This window comes from Electrona antarctica (genome assembly GCF_951216825.1).
Source record: "Electrona antarctica genome assembly, chromosome: 9".
Classification (NCBI taxonomy): Eukaryota; Metazoa; Chordata; class Actinopteri; order Myctophiformes; family Myctophidae; genus Electrona; species Electrona antarctica.
The window spans coordinates 5,551,221-5,571,704 of record NC_136790.1 but is presented as its reverse complement, the minus strand read 5'-3'; the positions used below and the strand labels follow the sequence as shown (position 1 = coordinate 5,571,704).

The 20,484-nt window shown below is 41.2% G+C and overlaps 2 protein-coding genes across 2 annotated transcripts; one reads left to right on the top strand and one right to left on the bottom strand.

The window, feature by feature from the left end:
• Positions 1 to 331: 331 nt before the first annotated feature.
• LOC306929655 (sodium-coupled monocarboxylate transporter 1-like) lies at positions 332 to 12,457 on the bottom strand. The gene is given in 17 exon segments (XM_079510275.1): positions 332 to 1,402; positions 1,736 to 1,821; positions 1,950 to 2,059; positions 2,165 to 2,346; positions 2,587 to 2,673; positions 2,822 to 2,889; positions 3,274 to 3,386; positions 3,660 to 3,748; positions 4,022 to 4,151; positions 5,713 to 5,823; positions 5,825 to 5,851; positions 6,822 to 6,976; positions 7,504 to 7,571; positions 10,296 to 10,347; positions 10,639 to 10,704; positions 11,288 to 11,849; positions 12,121 to 12,457. Coding segments are annotated over 16 exon segments (1,818 nt in total). The 5' UTR covers positions 11,642 to 11,849; positions 12,121 to 12,457; the 3' UTR covers positions 332 to 1,282.
• A 2,216-nt stretch (positions 12,458 to 14,673) lies between these two features.
• tshba (thyroid stimulating hormone subunit beta a) lies at positions 14,674 to 19,990 on the top strand (the record flags this gene model as incomplete). The annotated part of the gene is made up of 4 exons (XM_079509727.1): positions 14,674 to 14,750; positions 18,233 to 18,268; positions 18,531 to 18,718; positions 19,721 to 19,990. The coding sequence occupies exons 3-4, from the start codon at positions 18,557 to 18,559 to the stop codon at positions 19,988 to 19,990; spliced, it is 432 nt and encodes a 143-aa protein (XP_079365853.1). The 5' UTR covers positions 14,674 to 14,750; positions 18,233 to 18,268; positions 18,531 to 18,556.
• Positions 19,991 to 20,484: the final 494 nt, after the last annotated feature.

Genomic DNA, 20,484 nt, shown 5'->3' with positions numbered 1-20,484 from the left:
CAGTCTTAACAATAAAAAGCAGTACTTCATACATTATTGAAAAGTATAGTAGGTCAACAGCAAAGCAAAAATAGATAGGGATATATAGTATGGTAATTTGGTAAAGATGACCACGGTAGTTGACACAAATTTGTGTCAGATAGTCTTGGAAGAACTGGAATTCACCCTATCTTTTTCACCAATAGGCATACCATATGTTATGCCGAATAATTCTCCTGGCACATTGGCAGGTAAAAGTGGGTGACCATTTATTTGTAATATATTACAATCACATACTATCAGAGTAAATATTGTGACAGACTTTTTAATAATGTTTTTATTTCGGAAAAGGTTTGTTTACACTTGTTTCCACCCCAGAGGACTATGCCCATACCATCGACATAAACATTCAATTATGAAAAGGTCTAAATAATGTAGGCTATTGTTACTAAATTGTATAGGAACAGAGCAAGTGCCATAGAATTCATAACATGCTGCCCCACCATCAGGCTACAGCCACTACACAAACATTTTGTACACAGATTTTGCATATTGGCAGCATTCCTTAAAAAATATATACTGTACATATTTATTTCAACATAAATACTTACATTGAAGTTAAAAGTAATCATTTATTTACAGTAAATTTTCCATTAAAATGTACCAGCATAAGACCCATCGATGCTTCTCGGTAACATTTTTATTTTAATTAATCACTTAATTCTTTTTTTTTTTTTTTATTCTTTTTTCACCTAAACATCATCATTGATGTTCATTGTTTAGTCTTGCAATGCCATTGGTCATGATATTTGCATATAAATACCCCCCACAGAGGCACAAATTTACACCACTTCAAAATCTCTGGACTCAGTGCAATTTCTAATCAAAATTGACCTATGACCTTTAATCTTTAACCCTGATAAAAGTAACTAAAATGCATGTAATACATATATTTGTGTGATCATTAGAATGTCTAGAACATGTATCATGTATTATTGTGAAAGATATCCACCGAATGTAAATTATTAATTTATTATTATTATTTTAATAATTATTATAAATTTGCATAAAATGTTCATTAAACTTTTTTTTTTTTTTTTTTTAACATATTTTTTTAACATAAGTCCTAGTAGTACAAAGTAGTAGTAAGGTTGAAATCTATTTTTTGCAAGTAGAAATGTATCCGGGTCTTACAGGGTTTTAAGACTAGTGTAGCTTAAAAAACGTTTCTCCATTGAAGTAAGGAGAACTAGAAATAACTATTCTAAAATTCACACATTCATCCATGGTGTATTTTGTGCTATCAAAATTGAGTGACTTTTTCCACATCTTTATCACTTATGGCAAACTGATCGTCTGTGAATTCAGTGTTGTCAATTCCTACATGTATCTTCTCATCTGCCTTTTCTATGAACTCGGATGCCTGTAAGGGATAGAGTAGAACATGCAGTAAAGCATTTTATGGGCATTTTGTGTTTAATATCAGATCCATGTAGAGACAGGAAAACAAGAAGAGAAAGAATGGAGAGACTTGACGTGTCAAGTCGGGTTGGATTCAAACCCGTGTGCTCGCGCTCACAAGAGGCAGGTGGTATACAGAAAGTAGTAGTAACTAAAGTTAAAAAGTGCCATACCTTGTCACTTTTGAAATCAAGAAAATGAGCAAATAAATTGCTGAGCTAGAGGCAATGATTGTATTGTGAAAACATATTCCAATTTACTAGCTTTGATTTGATCCATGGAGCAATCTCTTTACCTGAGAATTGTGACACCCTTTGAAACAGAACAGGTCATTCTTGGTCACAAACAAATCCGAGCTCAGCTTCTCCTGCTTGCAGCCACCTGTAGACAGACACGCGTACACGCAGAGAAATGAGCATCCAACTGGAATTGTTTGGTTGCAGCATATTAAACATGTGGACAAAATCATCTGTGTTTCATCTCCATAGAGTAGAGGAGGGGTAGCTCACCTGTGATGACGCTCACTAGGAGGCCCACAATCACTGTGCACACAGTGCCCACAGGAGAGAAATAAAGGTAGGACAGAGAGTACCATGTGTCTGCCAGGGCTGGTCTGTATCTGAGAGGGGAAACATTGGATCACCCATTGCTCCTGCATAATTACTATTAGATTGCCACCATTAACAGTATTGTGCTCTCCTCTGCAGTAAACTAAGTTACTCACTCAGGCTGGGCACTGGTCCATGATGGAGCAATGGTTGTAAAGTTCTGGCTCAATGTGCTGTTGCAGGTAGTGGTGTACAATGGGAGGGGCTTAGTCTTCTCTTCTGAGGGTGGGTAAATCTGGGATCCGATACCCACCCACAAAGTTATAATTAGGCCGAAGATTAAACCTGCAAGACTTCCCTATTTAAGAGAACATGACATGTCATACCACTATACTGTAGCTGTTATTAATTTTGAATGTTTTAATTATTCTGAATGTTTCATCAGTCCCATACATGATACGTGTGTGTGTGTGTGTGTGTGTGTGTGTGTGTGTGTGTGTGTGTGTGTGCGTGCGTGCGTGCGTGCGTGCGTGCGTGCGTGCGTGCGTGCGTGCGTGCGTGCGTGCGTGCGTGTTCTGCTAGTGATAGGACAACTTACTTTTGAGTTTGCTGTTCGGAAAAAGAGTCCTAATAAATAAAGACCAAGGAGTGGGCCGCTGATCATTCCAAATACAGACAGAGATGCCTAAAAGAAGAAAACTGTCAGAGGGAATTGAATGTAATCCTTAATAACCAGCAACAGGGGTGCTGTAAAACATGTTGAACAAGTTGAATTCCTCATTGTCCATAAATATTGCAGTGATGCAGTGAATTATAATGCGGTATAACTTTACCTGCAGAATACTTCCCATTAGAGAAGCCACTCCTGCCATCCCAATACACACAAAACCAAAGAACACACCTGGAAATTGTGGGCAAATTGTGGCATGATTATAATCTTATTAAAAGACAGCCACAAACACAAATTTTCAGCCTATTTTCTCATTGAAATCTAGCATACATTTTCGAAATGTTTAAAAGGTAAACCCTTACGACGGTGTGTGTGTGTGTGTGTGTGTGTGTGTGTGTGTGTGTGTGTGTGTGTGTGTGTGTGTGTGTGTGTGTGTGTGTGTGTGTGTGTGTGTGTGTGTGTGTGTGTGTGTGTGTGTGTGTGTGTGTGTGTGTGCGTGCGTGCGTGCGTGCGTGCGTGCGTGCGTGCGTGCGTGGCCGTTGCCTAGGCTAGTTTTCTGAAGCATATTACTATTATATGATCAATTATGAATAGCAGTACTGTTGCACAACTCACTCAGGCCCATGTTGATCCAGGACAGCTGTTTCTGTGTCAAGTTTTTACAGAAGGGGCGTATGTAGTCCTCCCCGGTGACAGCCACCAGGGCGTTAATGCTGGAGGACACAGTGCTGTAACAGACATAGTGACACTTATTGAGAATAGCACGTCCATTAAGAATTCAAAACCATTTTCTGTGATTACTGTGTACTGTTACATTTCGTAATTCGGGACAAGTTGTTTTTTTTATGTTTCAGTGGGAGCGTGAGCCACCAGGAAAGAATGTAACAATTTACCTGCTAGCATTCCATGCCTTTAACACATTTACTCTCACCCACAACTACAGTATGCTTATACATGCCCCGGAAAGGATAAGCTGTACGTGTTCATTTGTCAGGCCTCACCTTAAGGTCCCACTATATGCAGCAGCCACAAATAAGCCTGGCACTCCAGGATAGATGGCCAGGGTATCCATCACAAAGTAAGGAAGGAGCTGGTTTAAAACAAATGTGCTGCAGTTTATTATATTGAGATTATTAGGATCCCCCTCAGCTAATCTTTCCTGCAGGGTTTCATAACATAACAATAAACAAGGCAATTACAAAACATTGACATTTAAACCTTGAAAGACAGTGTGCTTACATTTGAATTGACAATATGCTCATACATCCCCTTTCCCAGGGAACAAAAAAACATAAACCAAATCTGCCATGAATTCTATTCCTGTTTTTGGCTACATAACTGCAATAGTGACATTCACACTTACCTGGTCAGGGGTGCTCACATCACCATTAGTGAACGGATCACAGGTCTTGTAAATAGAGTACACGGTGAGGCCAGAAAACACAGCCAGACTCACAGTCACCCACAGTCCAACCAAGTTCACATACAGCGACCTGAGAGAGAAAAGACAAACCTGAGGTTATTCTACAATTCTAAACCAGTAGTTCTCATGCGTGATTCAAAACCACGGCCCGGTTGCATAAGACCTGCCTCTGATTGGCCTACTGACACTGCCCGTCTTTGCTCCGTGATTACCAGACTGTCCTCCGAGGTGTAAAGTCTGCAGGGCTATCGCTCCGGTTCAGTCTCGATCCTTTTAATACTCTATGGTGCCCGCAGGGCAGGGCATTTTCCCATTCTAATACAGCCTGAAAACCAATTCTGGCAGCCAACTCGGTAGTGTGCTGGTCTAATCATTAGACGTTTGAATCCCACTGCCAGTGCTGACTGCCACCACTATTTTTCCAACAACCACAGACTAGTTATTTTTACGATAAAGTATAGTTTTAGACAACGACGGAGGGGTGCTGTCTCTAGCGAACTTGAGCCACGAGAGACACCGCTGTGTCGAACATTGCGAAGTTCAGTAGAGCCGACTCAGCCACGTTCGAGTTGCAACCCAATAGGCACAGAATAATAAATTATCCCCCCCAAGGCAATGCCAACACCGAGCAATATTTATTTCCCATCACGGAGTAACCTTGCGTCAGTATGCCCCCCGCTATTCATTTCAGTGGAAGTTGCTCAGTGGCGTTTTGAAGCACCCGGAAGAACCGTCTACTTCCGCGTTTTTTTCCCCGATTTGGACCAAGGGGCCAGTGAGGCTATTCAACGTTGAGGGTCTGGGCCCTAGTGGTAGGAGGAGGGACTACAGGCGGACTTCCGGCAGTCTTCCGGGTGCTTCAAAACGCCACTGAGCAACTTCCACTGACATGAATAGCGGAGGGGGCGGAGCTTCGCGCCAGATAAGTCTCTATCCTTTTATATACTCTATGATTTGGACACCAAATTTGGTGTCCAAAATGCGGAAGTGCAAACGGGCGCTCAATGTTAAACCCCAGTTGCACAGGGTTTCCTTCTGTCATAACTTCACGGGTCCGCTTGCAGTCCCACCTCTTACCACTAGGGCCCAGTGCTTCAACGATCGAGAGCTGCACTGGGGGCTTGGCGGGCACCCAACTACTTCCTACTAGTAGGAGGGGGGCCAATCAGAGGCAGACAGGTCGGGGGGGCCCCAAATCTCGGCCACTCCCTCACTCACACTCTCTCGCTCCAGCATGGCGGTGTTACGGTGAAATTGGTGACCTGCTGAAATATGTGTATCGTGTACACATATTTCATACGTGTAGACATCTCATAATGTCATCTCATAATGTCAGTGTCCGAACGTAAATCATTGTGATTTGTTTATTAGCAGAGTTCAACCTATCTGTATTTAGGCCACGTATTTAAAGACCTCCATGTGAGTTATGTGAAGTCCACAAGATGGTCACATATTCAGCAGGTCACCAATTTCCCCGCTCCACACACACACACACACACACACACACACACACACACACACACACACACACACACACACACACACACACACACACACACACACACACGACACAACACATCCCAGCAACTTGACTAAATGAGGATGAATCCATGATGCTCTGAAACACTTACATCTTGGCATGCATCATGGTTTTGCAGGAGATATAGCGCTGCACCTGGGACTGATTGATGGAGTAGATGGATAACCACATTATGCTGCCTCCCACCACAATGGTCCAGAACGTGGCGCTTCAGGGGGTCTAGATCAAAGCTGGAGTGAAAAGTGAACTGCTCTTAAAAATGGTACAAAATGGACTGTATGGTGCCATCTACACTGCTTAAAGGGATATACAGTAGTTCACCCCCAAAAGGACATTTTTGTCAGGTGAAACCATGACATACAACAGGCCCGTTTTTAATAGCGACCTAGTCAATAATGGGAGTCGCCCCCATGCCGCCTAAGCCAATGGGAGCCGCCTAAACGCCGGCAGCCAATCATGTAGTAGCGAGCTAGTCATGATTGGCTGCCTCCTAAGCTATGACACGGGCACGGCGGAAGTCTGCAAATGGTGTAGAGGTGTAGACATATAAACACCGCAGCAGAGCGGACTCAGCGGAGCGCCTCATAACATCACCTAATGTTATGAGCAAACTGGAGAGTAGGAAAGACGCACAACGGAGCCAGTGTTTGTTTCACCTGACAAATATGACTATGTCATATGATATTTCTTGTTTCTTTGTGTCTCTGTCTCCATAGGGAACCACTGCAATCACATTATTGGCTTAGGAATGCAACAAAAAACAAGAAATATCCATGAATTCAAGACTCCATGGTGTGAGTAATCGATAGAGAAAAAAGTCATTTTGGGGTGAACTATAGGCTACGTTTAAGGTAGCCTATTAGAAGTATTGATCAATAAGTTAAATGTTATTAAATCAGTACAATTAGGCATCACATTTTCTAAAACATATGAATAAAAACATCAAAAAGGGATCAAAGTCAATTGCCTGCATAGGGCCTAAATGGAAACAAGGTGCTATCCCTTTTGGACTGATCTGTTTGACTGTACATACTCTATTTTCAAATACTTTCCATTTTTTTTGTTGTTGTCAGGAAATGAAACTGAAAGATGAGTATAGATCATATGACACTATCACAACTCAACACGCTAGTTAAAACAAACACTGTGGGTGTAATGGGGGGAAAAGCAGTTTGACCAGTGTAGCTGTGTGTACTTTACTCGAATGCGTCGAGTCGGCCTCCATCACCAGCATCCTTCCAGATCTTTCCCAGGCCTCCCTGCAGCACAGCTCCCCTTGCTATGACAGCAATGAACCCTATTAGCATGATTATCATCTGCAGCACATCAGTCCAGATCACTGCTTTCAAACCGCCCTGTAATAGAATGACAGTCTCAATTATTCACTATAGTTAAACCATCGACAGATTGAAATCGTGTTACGCTCAATTCAAATCATAAAGCCAACATACAATGTACAGTAGGTCTAAATTATGTATGTGCCGACAGCAACATTTGGACTGAGAGATCATATAATTAGTAATAAATAATATTAATTATACATATTTCATCCTATTTTTCTTCTCAAATTAGCACAGGAGGGAAAGAGGGGGCTTAAGTGTCTTGCTCAGGGGCTCAAACCTGGGACCTTCTGTTTCCCAGGCGTGCTCTCTAGTCTACCTATTCAGCTATGGCCTCAATACATAGATAATGTAATAATGTAATAGTAAGTATTTGTTAAAAAACGATTTTATGTGATGTAGTGCATAGTTTATGCCGTTACAATATGTATCCATTTGGCATTTTTAATTTTATGTACTGCTTTATTTTAAACTTTTCATCCATCCATCAATCAATCAATCAATCAATCAATCAATCAATCAATCAATCAAATACTACCAACCAAAGTGCAGTAGATGATGCAGACCACACCTGTAGCCACCAACACTCCCCACAGGTCAAGCCCTGTGACTGAAAAATACATTAAAACAGTATACAATTAAATACATCAAAACGGCTTGAGTTAAAACTGCTTATGACATTCATGATGAGATGCACTTTACAAATGAGATACTCCTTTGAAACCACATTCAATGTGTAAGAAAGAAAGAAAGAAAGAAAGAAAGAAAGAAAGAAAGAAAGAAAGAAAGAAAGATAATTTGATAGTTTGAGTTTGAGAAACTACACAAGATCTCTCAGCAGATTCTGCCTCAAAAGACAGCTGTAAAAAATAACAAAACAAGTGACCTTGCTACAGTGAAACAAACCATAAATGATTGAACAGGAATATGCCTTTGATCTTAGGGAGTGATGGTCATGGTCCTCTTATCTGGACTCACGGGCTGAGGCCTCCCTTAAGGCGTTTACTTTCTGGAGTAATGCTTATTCTGACTCCGTCCACTAATTAATAGTGACCTGTGCATATGTCAGTACACTGAAATACGCCACTATGCTTTTTCATTCTTGCCCCTTTACTTCTGGTGAATTACAGCAGGGGTTCTCAACCCGTGGGTCGCGACCCCTCGGGGGGTCGCCAAATTATTTTAGGGGGTCCCCAAATTATTTTCAAAAAAAAAAAAAAAAAAAAAAGATTTTTTTCACGATTTTTCAAAAATAGCAGACCTACAAGCTCGTAGCGCGCCACTCGGCTATGAGCTTGTAGATCTGCTATTTTTCAATAGCTAAATTATAACAATGCTTAAAACACCAAAAGGGGTTCCCGCCCAAAATGGTTTAAGGTTATTGTAGCAGTCAATTTATATTGGGGGTCGGGAGGGGGCGGGGAGGGGGTCCCCGAGACATTGCCAAAGCATTTCCGGGGGTCCCCGGCCAAAAACGTTGAGAACCCCTGAATTACAGTATACTAATCTGATGTCTCGCTGCGCTAGAAAATGTTAGCCACCTAGGTGGAGGTGATACTTCTATGGCGAAAAAATAAATAAAGTAAACCATAGACTTATAATTTGCAGAACAACTTCAAGCAATAATACACACAAGGTTGTGCTGTTATAGCCCTTCTGCAAATTGTAATTGTTTGTCTTTACATGACATATTAGTTAGATATTGCAACTTATGTTTATAACTTGAGTGAGTGATTGACAATTGCAGATTGTTGCTAACTTGTAGTTAACACAACTATTAACTGGGCTACAGTACATTCTATTCAAATAAGATCGTTGAACAAGTGTAGACAGTAGACATGACATGACATAGACTATATTATTGTCTTGGACATATAATAATTCATTAATAGTGGTGACACTGACAAGTAACCATTACATTTAATGTTAATTCAAAATGTTCTTTCATTTTGTTTCTAGACTAATACTTGTACGTACGGTCACAGACAGTCAGCAAGTGCCTTGGTCAGTACGTTCTGTACTCTTCTTATCATTCAAGATAAATGATTCATTGAAGATCTTTCCAGTAATTGAATGGGCCTTATGACTGTAGTTGGTAACTGTCCAGTGATTCAGTATTTACTTTTACTTGCAAAAATCATTCTATAGTCTTGCTGCAATGCTGCACTAGTGTATGTAACTTTCCACGTCTACCCCGGATTTTAATCCGGTTTCCTGCGCAAGTGCTGATGTCTATAGGTGAGACTGATGTCTATAGGTGAGATGTCTATAGGTGAGACTGATGTCTATAGGTGAGATGTCTATAGGTGAGACTGATGTCTATAGGTGAGATGTCTATAGGTGAGACTGATGTCTATAGGTGAGACTGATGTCTATAGGTGAGACTGATGTCTATATGTGAGACTGATGTCTATAGGTGAGACTGATGTCTATAGGTGAGATGTCTATAGGTGAGACTGATGTCTATAGGTGAGATGTCTATAGGTGAGATGTCTATAGGTGAGACTGATGTCTATAGTTGAGATGTCTATAGGTGAGACTGATGTCTATAGGTGAGACTGATGTCTATAGGTGAGACTGATGTCTATAGGTGATGTCTATAGGTGAGACTGATGTCTATAGGTGAGACTGATGTCTATAGGTGAGACTGGTGTCTATAGGTGAGACGTGTCTATAGGTGAGACTGATGTCTATAGGTGAGACTGATGTCTATAGGTGAGACTGATGTCTATAGGTGAGACTGATGTCTATAGGTGAGACTGATGTCTATAGGTGAGATGTCTATAGGTGAGATGTCTATAGGTGAGACTGATGTCTATAGGTGAGATGTCTATAGGTGAGATGTCTATAGGTGAGACTGATGTCTATAGGTGAGATGTCTATAGGTGAGACTGATGTCTATAGGTGAGACTGATGTCTATAGGTGAGACTGATGTCTATAGGTGAGACTGATGTCTATAGGTGATGTCTATAGGTGAGACTGATGTCTATAGGTGAGACTGATGTCTATAGGTGAGACTGATGTCTATAGGTGATCTATAGGTGATCTATAGGTGATCTATAGGTGAGACTTGATATGATCAAAATGTCTCAATTGAAGAGCAGGGAGAAACAATGCAACCACCCCAATTGTGTTAAAAGTTATATTGCATTAAATACTGTACCATTAAATACTGTACCACAGATTGGACAGAATTATGATTTTATTTTATTTTATGATCGTTACATCGTTTACAATGCTTTCTTTGGGGTCGACAAACTCTTCAGTAGTTTGCAAGAGCAACGGGGCATCAACTGAGAATAACTGCTGTTAGAATAACTGTTCAAGACTTACTTTGGTTGAGTGCAAGAGCTGGGGCGTAGATGACCATGCCAGTGTAAAGGATCTGACCCGGGATGGAGAGAGCCAGCCATTAGATGATTGAATGTAAACAAACATGCCATGCACATTAATGAGTTGTGGGGATTCTGGGTTTCTGGATTAAAATGCACACTAAGTCAAGAAGGAAAAAGACAGATGTCGTTAAATATTGCAAATGTGCCATTATGAGCTGGGGGTTTGACCCTCTCTTTTCATTCCAAACACAGAAGGCTTTTTACAGCTGTCTTCTCCATGAGGGGACACTTTAATTACCGTTTGTATGATGTACATGGTTGTCCCGATCATCTTTAATTACCGTTTGTATGATGTACATGGTTGTCCCGATCATCCGGATCGTCTTGTTGAAGCGCATTTCCAGGTACTGGAAAGGAAGGGAGAGCCCAGACACATTTAAACAGATGCTTTGAGTTGATTCAATAGCACTTTTTCATCTACATTTCCCAGATGAAAGTAGTTTTTATTTTATTTTTGGCACACCTATCTTAACCTAAAACCACGACTCAACCATGTTCCCAATTCCAAAACAACAGACTTTGTTTGAGGATTTCCTTGAGGTGTGTGTGTGTGTGTGGCTACTGTAGTTTTGACAACGTGTTGTATGGCATTTGGACACTGAATAACTCTTCATGGCCTTGAGGCCCTTGTCAGTTTTAACCCAGATTTACTCAAGATCAATCATTACTTACGTCAAAACGTACAACTACTGGTTGTGTCCCTGGTTCGATCTGTGCTACTGCTACCTGTGTCATGCCCACCCCCGCCTTTGGATTCCTGCCCCTCTCTACTGTCTCAATAAAGTAAAAGCAATCAAATATGGTCATAGTTGATTACCCCTTATCTCCCACGACCCACCTGTGAAGGCAACCTTTTCTCTCCAGCAAATCACTTTTGTTCAACTGGCAATCTCTGTTATGCATCGCATACAGTATATTATGTCTCCTTACCTCATAGGTGCTGGTGATCCCCAGCCTGTAGAAAAGGGGGACAAATATCTCAGCAGTAATGATGGACATGATGGCATAGGAAATGCCAAATATCCAGAAGGCAGCTCCATAACGGTAGGCCTCGGCTGGTGTTCCTATTACAGTGATGCCAGACATAAAGCTGGCAGTGAGTGACATGGCAACGGGCACGGCTGTCATCTGACGTCCACCCAATAGGAACTCCTCACTGGTGGACTCCTTGCGGCCACGAATGGCCGCGATCAGGCCAATCATGGCAGCCCCCACGACTATTCCAACAAAAACCACATAGTCCCACACAGAGAAAGAAGCCACGGGGCCTCCAGTGCCAACCATGGTTAGTTCGAGTTCACCTGAAAGGTCCTCCTGGTGCTGACACCTACTTTATGATCTCTCCTTCTGAATGAGGTGAAGGCTACTTCGATTCCACAGGTTTGCTGTCTGAGGCAATCCTGCTAATGTTTAATTTCCCCTCGATCCACCACTTGGAATTCTTCTCACAATTCAGTGTCGGGACTGAATTTCACAGTCACTGAACAGGGCGCTATGACATACACACGCACGCGTACACACACACACACACACACACACACACACACACACACACACACACACACACACACACACACACACACACACACACACACACACACACACACACACACACACACACACACACACACACACACACGCATAAACATAAGACTATATCAAATCAAACAGATTTAAAATACAAATGTACAATTATTGTTTTCAAATGCATTTACATTATGTCAGATAACACATTGTTTATAATGATTATGTATAATACTTACAACAATATCCCATGCGTTGTTGAGTCTGATTCCATTAGTCCAACAGAGAAGTTATAATTCCTGAGCTTTGCTCTTTCTGGTTACCTGAGAACAATGAAAACCCTTATCCGCTCCTGGTAGGAGCCTCGTATGCACTGGTGTTTCTACAGGTCCATAAAGTTTGGTTTAGTTAATAATCCATCAAGGACAAAAGATACTAAAGTCAGTCATGGCTTTCCTTGATTTTAAAAGGTACCACGCAGTTAATTCAGTAAATGAACATAGGCTAGTCTTAGTCTATACTTGAGGTTGTCTATAATATATACCTGTTGCTGCTCCTCATGGATAAACGGTTGAGGTGTTTCTTCTCTTGTGTAAGAAAATGGCCCAGCAGCATGTTATGCTGCTATTTAAAGTAACTCAGCAAATGATAAGGCAGAGGAAACTTCTGAGTCAACTTCTGAAGACTGTCATGTGTAAGCATTAAAACAGAACCATATTCAAATTAGCTGACAGTCATTTGTGAGTCTGTTTAGATGTTAATTAATCAATGGTAAATGGTGCATTTACATACAATAGTGCCTTTTCCCAAAGTGCTTTACAATGTTCATTACATTCACCCATTCACACACCGATGAGGGAGGAAACCATGCAAGGTCCCAACCTGCTCATCGAGGGAAGTCAATGGTCAGTGTCAAAGACACTGACAACACTAACCCAGGATCGAAGTTAAACAGATGGGGGCCATTCCAGCCATGAGGCGGAGCCTGTGGCACCACCGTTCCCCTGCTGGTGTTCACATTCACAAAATCATGATTTTATTGTTTTATTGACTCGATCTTGTCTTCTTCCCTTGTGTCATGGTTTGGTAACCATTTCTGACTCTGAATCAAACATGGTGTCACAACCCTTATTTCTAGGGGTGTAAAGGTCAAAGGACAAAGGATTTAAAACGGAATATCCCTTTATTCTAGTGCTCGTGGATCTTATCACGACATTTGACACTGTAGTATTTTGTACAAAGAAGAAAAAAACGGCAGGTTACAACAGTTTTTTGTTGTTTTTCTTCTTTGTAATTATTTGTTTGGTCCAAAATATTGTGTTTGTTGTCATCAGTTGTCACAACTCGAGTTGGCTTTGTCCGCGGCGTAACCGTCTTTAAATAAATACTTTTTAAAATGTCTATGGGAAAAATGCATTGGGAATCATTTCCTGGGCCTGGTGTCGTCATGAAAGGGGGCGAGACTGCGAGGTGGTATGGTATGGTATGGTATGGGTATGGGTATGGTATTTATTTACTGTTAGTATAAAGCTTATAAGTGTCTCAACTCAACCTATCGGTTCTTAATCTTGACTCCTCAAAGCTGCAACGTAAGGAGAGCTCTATTCTTCTCTGTTTTCATCATGCACATAGCGACTGACTATTGGTTTGTTGTGGCCCCTAGTTGTAGAACACAATAAATGTATACCCTGCAGCCACTAAACAAAGATATAGCACATCTGAATGATGCACTTGCAGCACTTTGCCTATGCATGGCTTAAGGTCTGACTATAAGTGAGTGAGTGCAATGGTTCACTGAAACACTTTTCAGGCCGCGATCCCCCAACATAATCAGATTTAAACTGGGGATCCCCCCACCCTGACAAGCACTTGGAAGTATAGGCATTGAGACATTAAGCGGTTCCACAGCTAAATATTGTGAAATTACCAGATCTGTAAGTAGACCGCATTTAGATCGGCTATTTTCTTGATTTCCGAGGTAGTATTTGACAATTTGGCCAATTTTTAACAATTTTATATTTTGTTGATTACTTTTGACGCAGTAATTGTTTCATTTTACTTTTTTCATTTTAGAGGTAATAAAAGGTTAGACAGATATACAGAGAATGTGTGGATGTTTTTCTTATTATAAATATAGTTGCATCTGTTTTGGTGCAATACGTGGCTCTGATGTTACTATTTACTAGCCTATTGCTTTATTGATTCCACAGGGGAGGATTCGGCCATTACAATGGGCAAGGTAAGGCTACATAAATATATATAGATGAAGAGACATAAAGGTTATAGGGATAAAATTAGAAGACTCCACAATGTAAAACTGAACATTACAAACTCACACTGCACAGCTGCTTCCATTAATTGACTGTCATCAAGCTCCTTGGAGGTGTGGCTATGTGTAGCATCATATACTCTTATCTGTGTGTTGCCTAATTCTATTATAATTGTTTTGTGATTTATTTGATGCCTTGGAAAACATTCAGAGTCTAATAAGGAAATGTGTAATTGTATAGTTAGTCTAACTCATGGGTCATGGTTTACCTTGTTTGAGTAGATTGTCCAATTACTAATCATTGTGGGTGGGTCTCAATAAGGGAGGTGGGAAATGTTAAGGGAAGAATTGCTCAGTTGGCTTGAGATAGCAAAGAGACAACACCAACCAAGGGAGAGCTGCCAGGGTCTTCAGGGAAGGCATAGCCTGTTTCTTTAGTTCTTGGTTTGTTGTTTTTGTCTTTGTTTATAGTTATCAATTGTTTATTTCTTACTTTCGGTTTTTAAAAGTGTATTTTGGCCAGTATTATTTTTGCAGTATTATGTTTTGCCTCAGACCCGGACTGTGACAATCCGATATATGGGCTGTTCAGTTTTGGAGGTAAATAAATACAACAAAAGATCTACATTCTTGGACCGCTCGGCAACTGTTACAATGTCACATGATGATGAAAGGTTCATAAAACATAGTTTTGTTTGAAGCTTATTCTACTATTGCCCTCTGTTTAAGTGGTATTGTTTAAGAGTATCCAGATAATGCCTTAAGTGTGAAATTAAAGTACTCTATCTTGCTTGTGAGGAATGACTGCTAAGATGGTCACTCTTCTGGTTCATAATGTACTGTACAGTCTTGTAAGATACTATTTAGATGGGTATTATTCAGACCTCTAGAACATAATCTTGCTTTGACAGCATATAGCAATCATAGAAAAGGCCAGGAATGCATTCTAGATCAAGGTCATGATGAAGGCATAAAAGGTGAAAACAACAGTGATATTTTTTTAGCTTACCTTACATTATAGAAAGCTCTAACCGCTCCATATTCTGGACATTAGCAAAAGAAAATCTACGAGTTGTGACAAGATGGCGTAAACAGAAAAAAGCATGGAATGGTGCGTGAACCCCACCACCTTGTGTCAGGTGGGTCTATGATGGACCCCCATGTTGCTCTTAGTCAGGATGGTGGTCCCTGGGTCAAAATCAGTTTAAACCCCCTGATTTAACAGTTTAGTTGACACAGATTCAAAGTAGTAGAGTAGAGTATTTAAATCTATTTTAAGCCACAAATGGGTACCCTGTACCTTCTGCTAGAGTGCATTAATTTACCCTCAACATGCAGAACATGGATAATGTAACATTTTTGGTCAACACCATGAACCCTAAATGCAGCCCAAATCCCACATGGCCCTGAGGCTTTCCGGGGACATGTGTGTGAGACTGCAGTCTCTGAACTTCACACTGATCAATTATTTCGATCGGTCATTTCCAGGTCACTATGTGTGGGTATAGACCGTAGGGCATCTATTTTGTTCCTGCAAGAAGTCAGCTGTTTCAAACCTTGCAAAAGTTGCTTAATCCATTGGCCTTTTCCCTTTCATTTGATACACAGAGGCATGTTTTAGCTGGAGCCACTGTACTGTAATACAACATATACAATTGTGTAATAGTTGCTTGTGTATTCTGATTTGATTGGATTAATTTGACTAAACAAAAAAGTATTCACGTTGACAAATACTGTTCCTTGGTGTCAAGGATAACACAATAAAGTTAAAAGATAACTTATTTCCATTATGCTCCTCCTTCCAGGAAGACACAGATGATTATGGTACCCTGTACTGTCACATACCGTAGTCTACATTAAAAACTATTTAGATTACTATTGAAAACAATTCATATTCAGTATAAAGCTACACACAGCAAAATAAACATATAGTGGCAAGCTGTGAGAGAAATTATAAATTGAAATTATCAATTGCTCAAGTTAGTTATAGAATTCTACATCCTGCAATTTGTCTATCTCAGTTTTACCAACAGACCTATTATGTAATCAACTAAAATAAGCTTCATGTTTAGGTGTAGATTGAATCCTTAGAAAGCCCTTTGATCTTTGGCCTTTGTAAATGATTGAGTCAGACCATTGTGCTCTATGAACGAGAGCGTATTGTTGTCTCCGCCAGGCCAAAGGCGTGGCCGAGAAAATGTTTTGCAAATCGGTACCCGGATCTGTCCGGTTTTTCATATTCCATCCTGATTGGCTAACATTGGCTTCTAAAGTTTGCAGAATTCGTCCATTTTGAACAAAATGCCTCAAATCATGAACGATGCCATGTGATTTCCGTGAAAATTTTCACGCACATTCTCACTAGGCCAAGACATGCCACCCTGTTCACATTGTTCTGTTATAGCACCACCAGCAGGCCGATTTTTGAAAATCGTTACACATTATCTCTATAGTCGAGATGGATCTCTCAGATTTTAACCTTTATTATTATGATAGATTACAGTAAGGCAGACTGGAAACAGGGAGAGAGATAGGGGGAAGACACTACAGCAAAGTTCGTCTGGATCAGGACTCGAACCTGCGACACACTGTCATGCTGGATTACCAGCCAAGGTGCCTCGAGTACCGCTAAGCCAGCCCAGGCCAGGATCTGTCCCATTTTTCATATTCGATCCTGACTGGCATTTGATTAGTTGATTTGACACCCCAATCCAACCCATTGATGCTGAGTGCCAAGCAGGGAGGCATTGGGTCCCATTTTTACAGTCTTTGGTATGAGTATATGACCCGGCCGGGGATCGAGCCCTGACCTCCCAGTTTCAGGGTGGACACTCTAACCACAAGGCCACGGTCTGCCAATGTCACTGCTCTTTTTGTGTGCATGTAAATATTCTGTGCTTAGATGGTTTAGGGATGGTGTGTTAGTTTCTGCTATTACAAAGCCTCACCAAGAACCCCCAGACACCCAACAAAGCTGCCATATATATCACTATAGGTCAACAGGTTAGAAGGTGGCTGATCTCAGGTGGGGGGTATATTGTGTGTGGTGTGGGCTGTTAGATTTATGTTTGCTTCTCTCGTCCCTTGATGGGATGAGGATAGTTATATAGTTTAAGAATAATTACCTTATTAAACTCAATGATAAGATATCCCCACAAGGTGACAGCCTGACACCTGAGGTTGTCATAAAGTTAGTCAGTTTAAGTAGAAGGAATTTGGACATGTGATGTAAGCCCATTTTTCCAGGGGGAAAATCTGCAACATCGGAGTTGGAACCGGAGACCAATTGGGTCTCCATTGACCCGCGGAGCGCTGTTCAGAGGTGGACAGCCGCTGCCCCCGCCGGCGGGGGCAATGGGGCTCTTAAAGTCCTCAAACACTGTGGACATTTCTGCTTTTTAGCTAGATCTCAGTGTTTAGCCAGTTCTGTGTAACTTTCTGGCTTCCTTACTCAGTAACTTTGAACTTTGCTTAATGATTGATGCACATTGTCTCTGTTATGGACTCTCCCTAACACAACACATGGGGCGGCAGTGGCTCAGGGGCAGAGTGGCCGGAAGAGCAGCTGGATGGCAACCTGAGGCTCCCAGTTCGATCCCGGGCTCCCCCAGAGGCAGTGTCGAAGTGTCCTTGAGCAAGACTCTGAACCCCTAATTACTCCTGATGTGCAGGTTGGTACCTTGCATGGTTTCCTCCGCCATCAGTGTATAAATAGGTAAATGTAATGCACAATTAAAGCGCCTTGGATAAAAGACCATTTATATGGCCTTGGATAAAGGACCATTTTGTTGCTGATACAAAGCAAGTCACTTTTGTTTTTGTGACACCTAGTGGCTATTGCCTGCACTACATCTAATACACTGGTTTGTGGTACAGTAGCCTAGTAAGCCTACTGTAAAGGTTCAGTCAGGACCAACACTATTGATGTCCTGTCTATATGGAGGAGAGGGTATCATTAATGCATGTCATTCACATAATGGACCCCTTCCATCAGTGACAAAAGATAACGACTGCACTGGGATAAAGGTGGATTATGATGTTCATATAAATACTGATCGGAATATGTGATCTTCATTCACAAGGTATCCTCCGAACCAGACGGTGTCCACATCTCCCAGGTGAGCGATCTCAACTCATACAGAAGAGCAGCATGGGTCAAGAATCTGTTTTTAGAACAATGTACCAAAACATTGCATGATTTGATGAATTGAACATTGTGGACCCTATTGGAAACAAGTGTAATGCTTAATTGGGTCGTCCACTCACAGTTAACAGCCTTTGTATTGAGTTTGTGCTTGAAATGTACTGTAATTCTGCAAACTGTTAATACATTTTTCAATCAATCAATCAATCAATCAATTTTTGATCTTGTCTTTCCAGCGCCTAGAACTGATAGTTTTGCTTCCATGGATTCTTCTGTTATCATCTGCGGCCTCCTTTGCTTGCTGTTCAGCTCAGCCGTTCCCATGTGCACACCCACTGATTATACTCTGTATGTGGAAAAGCCAGAGTGTGACTTCTGTGTGGCAATCAACACTACCATTTGCAGGGGGTTCTGCTATTCCAGGGTATGTGCACTGCAGTATACATTTTGCAATGAAATATCAAACAATATCAATGTCAGACCGTGACCGTATATGCCTGTTGAGTTATAATTTGAAATTCGGGCAAGTCACATATTACTTAAATATTGTATGTATGCTTAGTGATGGGCAGTTTGTTGAGGGTACTGCAATTATGTTGATGATGAATGATAAACAATTTGTATGTGTGGATTTGTACCTACATATCTATGTGTCCACGGCCACGGTGGAAATAAATACTGTACTAAAATGCATTGCTCTACAGTCTACACAGGAATGCTGAGGCTCACAAGGGCACCTCAGCGACCATGAGATGATGATGATAGTAAATTAAATCAAACTATACTTACAGAAGGCTTCAATCACAAAACATCAAGACTAATTATTTGACTACATTAATAATAACTCATATGTGAATATAATAAAATAAACTATTTGTATTGAAGTTTGTGACATATATTCAGGGTGAAGAGCTGGAGTGTTCAACTGACTTCCTAACACCTGAGCCTCCTATCAGTTTATGTCCATTCAAAGATTACAATCACTGTTTCTCTGTTTCTCCCATCCTCCAATTAATTGTATTCTTCCTCAGGCAGAATTGAAACTGACAGCTCTATCGCACACAGCTGTCTTGTTGCATCCCACCACCCCATTTCCCTCCCCTCCTCCTTAGATTTGAGATGAGTTAGGTTACAGGGAATTAAACAACCAAATACAAATAATAAAGGGGAAGTGTATACAGCTCAACCTAGGTCTCTATGGGGCTGATATCACGCTCTACTGAATAAGCTGGACAATTATACATCTCACTCTCTAATAGAGAGCGAGATATTTTAATGTGTTATTCTCAGGAAATGCACCACCACCAAAGAACATATTTTGCCTTTGTTTGAAGTAATTCTGCCAACTCAAGAGATTCAATCTTACATTAGCTAATTGCAAGTAAAGTAATTCAGTTGACAATGTGTGTCTTTCCTTGCACAACAGGACAGCAATGTGAAAGATTTAGTGGGACCGCGCTTCCTTATCCAGACGGGCTGTACCTATGATACGGTGGAGTACCACACAGCCATATTGCCTGGCTGTCCCGCTGACACTAATCCGCTCTTCACTTACCCCGTGGCCCTCAGCTGCCACTGTGGTTCCTGCAAAACTGTCAGCGATGAGTGTGCCCAAAGGACCAGCGGGGATGGTGCTCGGACGTGCACCAAGCCACGGAGACATATCTACCCGCGCAACTACATGCTGCCCATCTGATTCTTCTTACTGTATGTTTGTTTGCTCGTTGTCGTTCATTACATACATACATAGGACCACAATGTAAACAAGTCCTCAGGACTTTTTGTGTTGTCCTTTTTATAGCTCAAATGTCTGACGGTACCCTGTGCTGTTTACATTTCTGTCTACTACAGTATTCAATCAATCAATAAATTAAAACTACACTTGAAGGTTCAAGAAAGGCATTGGCATTTTGCTGTGATTTTATAATAGGCCTATCAACTGTGTCTGTACTGTTACTCATTGTACCATCTTGATATGCCACCTCTCAGTTGCCATATGGATCTGTCCAGCTGGATGTGTCCTTTTTGAGTGGTGCAACCATAGGGTGAAGCACTCCAATACAATGCCCAGCAATGTGTGTCCCTGGCTGGCTGGGTCTGTGTCTGGATCTGTCCGTCTGAACACGGAAATATAGAGTTATAGCGTTCGTTCACCACCAAGTGTCACTGTTGCGCAGCCTAACACACACA